This window comes from Nematolebias whitei, chromosome 12, assembly GCF_014905685.2.
Source record: "Nematolebias whitei isolate Nwh7 chromosome 12, NemWhi1, whole genome shotgun sequence".
NCBI lineage: Eukaryota > Metazoa > Chordata > Actinopteri > Cyprinodontiformes > Rivulidae > Nematolebias > Nematolebias whitei.
The window spans coordinates 42,116,369-42,124,169 of NC_056509.1; the positions used below are offsets into that span (position 1 = coordinate 42,116,369).

The 7,801-nt window shown below is 40.5% G+C and overlaps 1 protein-coding gene across 1 annotated transcript in view; it reads right to left on the reverse strand.

Moving 5' to 3' along the window:
• Positions 1-7,801, reverse strand: part of scara3 (scavenger receptor class A, member 3) — a 24,067-nt gene that overhangs the window by 9,898 nt on the left and 6,368 nt on the right. Inside the window, exons 2-4 of the mRNA XM_037685602.1 lie at positions 2,371-2,406; positions 1,649-1,693; positions 1,123-1,242 (exon numbers count right to left, since the gene is read on the reverse strand). Of these exons, the coding sequence (XP_037541530.1) occupies positions 1,123-1,242; positions 1,649-1,693; positions 2,371-2,406 (201 nt within the window). The remainder of the gene's footprint in view (positions 1-1,122; positions 1,243-1,648; positions 1,694-2,370; positions 2,407-7,801) is intronic.

A 7,801-nucleotide genomic window follows, 5' to 3' on the forward strand; every position in this document is an offset into this window, starting at 1 on the left:
TGTGAGTGAGAGAGTGAATGGTTGTTTGTCTCGTTTGTCTCTATGTGTCCCTGTGATGGACTGGAGACCTGTCCAGGGTGTCCCCGCTTCTCACATAGTGACTACTGGATATGGGCAGCAGTGATTCCGGAAAAGAAGAAGCGAGTAAAGACGATGGATGGATGGATGGATGGATGGATGGATGGATGGATGGATGGATGGATGGATGGATGGATGGATGGATGGATGGAATGAAACAAAACAATATCTAGAGGTTTTGAAAAAAACCTACAAGAACAAAAAACACTCACTAACACAAACTGATAGTGGTCTGGACATGTCCAGAGGAGGGACAGTGGTCTGGACATGTCCAGAGGAGGGACAGTGGTTTGGACATGTCCAGAGGAGGGACAGTGGGTATATTGGTAGAAGGATGTTAGAAATGCAGCTGCCAGGAAAATGACAAAGAGGAGATCTGTGGATGCAGTTAGAGAGGACATGGAGGTAGTTGGAGTGAGGACAGAGGATGACTCGCTGTGGAGACCCCTGAAGAGGGAACAGATGAAAGAAGAAGAATTTGCCATGTAGTGGATGACATAATCTACAACAGCATGATGCTAACAGCTATCAACAAAATGGCCACCTAAAAATTATAAACGTTGAAGAAAGTCTAGTTTATCTGAATTTCTCTTGCACGTGTTCTTTATGAAATGAAACGCCAACACACAGTGTGCAGCCCACGCCAAACAAACCTGAACTTTATTGTATCATGCACCGAACACGGGTTTTTGTGTTCAGGGGGACTTTGTGTCACTGATGAGGCCTCCCTCTCTCCTCTGAGATTCCTGAGCAGCAGTAAAAGATGTAAGACTCTCAGCCCCAGTAAAAAGTGGCGTCAACGTAAAACCCATGTGTTAGTGCTGAGCAGCTGGAAGATAAAACATGGCACACAAAAACAACCAAGCCGTTCGATCTGCGGGGGGTGACTGCTCTGTGATTAATTAGAAATATTTAACATTCCTGCGCCTGCTAATGCATTTTTCAGCTCTAACCTGTAGAATTACCAAACTAAACTCATAGCTGCATCGATTCAGGAGAAAATCTGAACGTAAACAACGAAAACAAACGTAAAACGTCTCTTACCAAGTGAGGCCAGCACTGCAACTGTAATGACGAGGAAAGCAACAAAGCCATACAGGACTTTGACGGCCAGCTGGAGAGAGAGGCTCTGCTGGCATCTCACACATCCACCTCGAGTTCGACCTGAAGACACAAAAAACTAAACAACTAAGAATAGAAACACTTCATCTAATGATGCGTTTGTCAACTCGTGCCTTAAATAAAAGACATCAAAATTATAGTCATATATAGTCTTTTTAAATGTCTGTGCTGCTTTGCTTCACTTTTTAAAAATAACCTTTATTTCAATTTGGTGTTGCAAATATCCTTCAGGTTTTATTAAAATAGATAATCCAAAAGCTTTAGACTTTAAGTCCAGTGTTTTCCTGTTCCCGAGATGTTTCTGGTTATGACACAAACAAAACATATTTTGTTCACAACGACCTTTGACCTTTGCTTTATAGATACAGACACACAGAAAGGAACTATTGTTAAAGTTATAAAATAAGTAACATAACAACGTTATAGTGTTTGTTATTATGCCGCTTACCTCGAAAAGAAGGGATCTCCTCCTCCTCTGTAGTGAAGTCCTCATCTGAGAAACAACAAAACAGATTAAGACTGGATTAGTCTGGATCACTGGTCCTAAACTTTCATTAAAGACAACAGTTCTTTATTTCCATAAAGTAGTTTTGCTTTTATTGTGCAGCAGATCTCTCATAAATATCTGCATCCTTGGAGTTTGTAATTACTGTGACGTTCAAATAAATATTTTAGTGAAGCTGAATAAACCTACAATCTGTTCCCAAACACAATCATTAAATGCTCTGCGCACAAACAACAACAAAGATCAATTCATTCCATCGTGTAAAATGAGCAAATTCCACCTTCAGATAATCTCAAGTGGACTGAAACTTGTTCGATCGTAACTCTAAAACCAGTCCAATAAAAGATTTTTGTTTTGGTCTTTTTATGTTACTAATAATTGTTGCAGAGCCGTGGGAGCTCGTTTCAGCTGGTGGGTGCTCTGAGCACGAGCGAATTTGACCTCAGACACCCATAAAGTCAAATATATTCAGTAACATGAACACTTACAGTCCATGCTGTCTTATCTAAAAGTGCATTTGGACAACTGTGTGCTGCAGCCCCAACACCCCTACTTCTGTCAGCCTTCTTGTGAGTGTGTTTGCTGTAAAATATCACTGATTAGTTAAAGCGCAGAGTGTGCGTGACTGCAGGGAGACGAAGGCACGGCTGCTTTCCGATTGTTACCTTTAAAAAGCTGGTTCTCATATCCACCATAGTTGTCTGCAAAACAAAGAGAAAAAGCAGATTAAAAAAATAGAAACAAAACACAACTCTTCTGGCGCCTCCAACAAGTTTCATTACTTCTTTCATAAATCGTATAAAAACCAGCTGCCTCAGCCCCCGCCCCCCCACCCATGCTGCAGAACAACACAAAAGCAGCTGTTGGTTTTTGCAAAATGATTCTTGAGGGATTTTTCTTGTCGGTCTGAGGAGGTTGTTGTGACACGCAGAAGGAGAGAATTTAATCAGAAGGCCTAAAAAGACCCACATTCAGCCAGTTTGCATTGAGGCTCCCGCAACACTTCATGTTTTCATAGCTGCCTTTCTGGACTTCATGCAACACGTCATTCACTGGACGCCGTCCAGCTCGACACCCGAGGCTGCGACGGTGTGGAGTTGAAACTCCCTTGGTACAGTAAAAAGCTTTGACAAGAATCTGACGCAAGATATTTGGATGCATCGGGCTGCTGAAACATGTAATAAAGATAGTCGAGATCAAAATGATTTTTCTCTCTGGTGTAACTGAATGTCGCCATCGTCTTTCTGATGTTTTAAAGAAAAGTTAAATAGTAGATTTTCTAAGATTTTGATGTGCAGGTCTGATACCAAGGGGACCCTGAGCAAAACGTATACACTGCTCAGTTCATACCATGAGTCCAGTTTGGACTCGCTTAAACTGAAATGGGACGCGGCTCCTTGGAGGAACCCGTATCGGACTCAATCTGGGGAAGGATCATTAAGAACATTTGCTCATCTTCAATCTGCCTGAGACACGCTGTAATTCAATTCAAGGTAAACAATAAAATAAAATAAAAAAGGTTGTAAGCCAGACGACATGATTTAACCTTTTTTTTGTTGTTCAATTCAAGGTGGTGCACAAGCTGCACTGGTCCAGACAAACTGTCCAAGATCAAGGCCGACCTGGACCCTGCATGCAATTGTTCCAAACAAACTCCAGCTACACTTCTGCATACATTCTGGACCTGCCACAAACTGCAGACTTTTTGGCAATCTGTCTTTGACACCTTCTCTGGAATATGTGGTCAAACTGTTCACCCATCACCACTCATCTCACTGTTCGGGGTGGTTCCCTGTAGATACGACCCTCAGCAAATGCGAGACGGATATGATTGCTTTTGATTCTTTTCTGGCCAGGAGGCTAATTTTGTGTAAGTGGAAGGACCCACACACCCCAGCATATGCACACTGGGTAAGGGAGGTGATGTACCACATCCATCTGGAAGAAACTAAGGTACACCCTAAGGGGTTTGGTAAAAAAAAAAAAGTGGGACATTTGGCGGCCCTTTATGTTGTATGTAGAATGTATGTCAGTGCCTGTTGACACTGGGTAGGGGTTATCAAGAGTTTGTTTCTCTCTGAGTATAAATTTCAGTTTGAAAAAGAACGTCTCACAACTACGTGAGCAAGAACAGATTTCTAACATCTCGTGAAGAATGTCGCAGACGTTGATCTTGGGGCGTTGGAAACGTACAATTTCCTGCATTTCACAGCTGCACACAGAAAATCTGAATCTCTCTCAGCCCTGCATCTTATATATGTTTGTAATTGCACACCGCTGGAAAGTAGGTTTTATCTCACGTGATCTATTAGTGCTTCAAGAGTGTGTGTTACAAATTACTGGCAGCTACTACCACACCAATCTTTGACTCAACATCTGTAAATGTATCCTTTTTATAATTTTTTCCAATAAATACAAAATAAATTACTTAAAAACAGCTAATTTCCCACACAAAACGTATAAAAGATGACGTTCTGACTTTTTTATACTTTTCAACAGTTGTACCTTAACAATGCCCAAACCCCCCAATTAGACGAGAAACAAACGGCTCTTACACTGAGACCAAACTAGGGAAGAGAAACGTCAAATGGATGAAAAACAAACAAAAATGAGGACATAAGTATATAATTTGCAGAAACAATGTTTTTTGAGTTGAAGGCCAACATGAGTGAGAGATGGAACAGCTGAGGTCACGGTGGATGAGTCACAAAACAACAGTTGACATAATCAGACGAGGCGGGCGAGAAGGGAAAACACGGAGAGGAAGAGGATTACTTTAATTTATTATTGAATTTAAAACAAATAAAGATCTATTGACTGATAAAGAACTCGCAAACGTTCTTCCAAGATGAGTCTAATGAGAATATCTCAGTTTAATGCAGAAGTAATTCAGTTAATGACAGTAGAGAAAACATTTGTTTACAGCAGCAAGAAAACATCCTGAATAAAACAAGCATACCTTGAATGGATCACCCGATGCTTTCAACAAAGATCTCACATGATCCATTAACACATAAATATGTGTTCGGAATCAGTCTCAGCTACTACCACGCCAAACTAAGTTCAATACGTGTAACTTTGACTATGTTCTTACAGCCATGTTTTTCAACCTTTATTTAAACAAGTTAATCCCATTGAGCCTCGGGGACTCGTTTATAAGAGAGACCTGATATTTTTAACAAAGAGTGATGACAACAGTGGACAACACAACAGACAATCATAAAAGAGGCATACAAATGTTTTTGTTTTTTTACAAGTTAAAAAAGGCAACCAAAGGGACAGTCAAAAGGAAAAAGAAGTGAAAAAACAGCTAGATTATAAGGCGTTGTAGAAAACTACAAACAGGAACATGTCTGCTTTGGTTTTTCTCAGGAACTTAACAAATGTTTGAAGCCACTTAGAGAGGTCAAGGTCGAGAGCTTCAAATCTTTTTGCAAGATATTGCAGGAAACAGGAGCGGAGTAAGAGAAGGCCCTTTTGCCTAGTTCAGTCCTCACTGAGGGAACACTGCAGGTAATAATGTCCTGAGAGCGCATGCTGTAGCTGCACTCACGAAGAGACATGTAGGAGGAGATGTATGAAGGCAGCAGACCAAGAAGTGATTTAAAGATGAAAATATACCAGTGGGAGAGTCTGCGTGAAGTTAATGATGTCCAGTTAACCAGTGAATACAGGGTGCAGTGGTGGGTACGGTAGTTACAGCCAGTTATGAATCTTAGTGCACCATGATAGACAGCATCCAACATCTGCCGGGTGCTTGTAGGAGCGTTCATGTAAATAATGTCACCGTAGTCAATGGAGGGAAGGAAGGTCACAGATACAAGACGTTTTCTAGCATTCAGAGTTAGACAAGATCTATTTCTGAAAAAAAAAAAAAACCCAGTTTAACTTTCAGTTTCTTTACTAGGTTTTCCATGTGAAGCTTAAAAGAGAGATGTGAGTCAATCAAGATACCCAAATATTTATAGGAATTGACAAACTCAATAGGGACACCATTTGAGGATAAAATCAGAGGAAGAACTGCTGGGACCGACTTCCTGTTTGATAAAAAGCATCCCTTTGGTTTTATCGGCATTTAGGACAAGTTTGAGACAGAGCAAGTCTGACTGGATGATGTCAAAGGCAGACTGCAAAAGCTGGAAAGCCTTAGCAACTGTTTTAGCTCGACAATAAACAACTGTGTCATCAGCATAGAAATGTAAAGATGCACCAGGGATGCTCCGACCTACATTACCTATGTAGATTGTAAAGAGGGTGGGTTCTAAAACTGAGCCTTGTGGTACACCATTGTTAACTGATAAATAAGTGGAGGTTATGTTGGATGTTCATGTTTGTTAAAGTCTGTAGACTGTGGCGGCCATCTTCCTGCTGGTCTTTTGGTACCTTTCACGAGGTACTTTTAGTTCAACAAAGCTAAGTCAGGTCCTCTGGATGGTTCTTTTTGTTGAAACGTTTCGTCTTTCATGCAGACTTCATCAGTCCGAGGAGCCACAATAAACCCAGTCTTGTAAATGGCACCTTTATATAGTGGGTCAACCAGTTTGATGGTGATCTGATGGTTTCTGGAGTCCTCCCCCACCGACTCTTTTGAGGCAGTCATGGCCAAAGTGGTTCAAAATATCCAGATTCATGCTCATAATCTGGATTATTGAGCATGAATCTGGATAGGTAATATTAGGTTTATCAAGTCTTTAGCCACTTATAGCTTTTAGCTAGCTTTTGGCTAAATTTAGTGTTTTAGCTAGCTTTTTGCTTCTTTTAATCTTTAGTTCACACTGTGTTACTTTTAAATCTGGTTTGTTCCAAACCTTATTCTCTTGCAGGTATACGGTTACTTTCTACGAGTTTTGTTAAAGTCTAACTACTGGTTCATGGCTTGTTTTCTCTGCTCTCTGTGAAAAAGCACACCTCGTGTCCTTCTTGTTAGTACGGAAGTGGACCTGTCCAACGTACACGCAGGACATAACTAAACTGACCTGAGAGCAGCGCAGCTTGACCAGGTCGCACCTTCTTCACTCAGGCAAAACACGGAGTAAACACCCAGAGACAAATCTGGTTCAGTGGGAAGGTTCTTTCTTACCAACTTTTGCAGTAAGTGGTGGAAATTCAGCAAAAACATTTCCTGAAAAACGCTAAATAAACAAAGTGTCTGTTTTGTTAGCTGAAAAATAACACAGTCTCTGGGTTGGGTTTGAATATTTAAAATGTATTACACATATCTGATTGGTTTCTGAGAGTCTGGTTTATTAATTATTATTAATATTTATTCAGACAAATTGTGGCTAAATGAACAAGACTTCGGTAACAAAACGTTTCTTATTTTTCTGTACAGTATATACTTGGCTATTTTTTCTGTTCATGAAAGAAAGCATTCAGCTCTTTCTGAAAATGAAAAAACTTAATTTGCAACTTTTATTATTTCTGAAATATTTAACATTATTTACACTTTTTCTATAGAAATACATTAAGGTTATATATAATCTTCTTCTTTCGGCTGCTCCCTTCTTTAGGGGTCACCACAGCAAACTAAGCCGCACGAAGACTTGACAATTATTTTTACACCAGACGCTCTTCCTGACACAACCACAGACCACCGAGCTACCACAGCCCTCTGTGTGGAGCAGAGAGCTGCCACGTAGGGCGCCCGGGGAGCAGATAGTGGGGGTTAAGGGCCTTGCTCAAGGGTCCAGAGTTGGGCAAATGAGGGTGGAGACAGATGTGGGTGCTTTGCCTATCCCACCCACATTTTCATGTTGTCGGTACCAGGAGTTGAACTAGCGATCTTCTAATCACAGGCCTACCTTCTCTAACCTCTGTGCCACCACTCCCTCCGTTAGGTTATATATGTATAATAATTAAGATTATTTAAAAACATTATTCTCTTTGAAATACGATTCAGAAAACTTGCTCTGTTTTTTTCCTTTTTATGCTTCTTTTAGTTTTTAGCTACAGCTACTTTTAGCTTATAGAAAGCCTTCTGCTACATTTAGCTTCCTGATGAGCTTTACGTTTATCTAGCCTTTTGGCTAGACTGGTTAGCTTTAAGCTGGCTTTTTGTTACTTTTGGCCTTTTGCTACTTTTTAACATCTATCTTT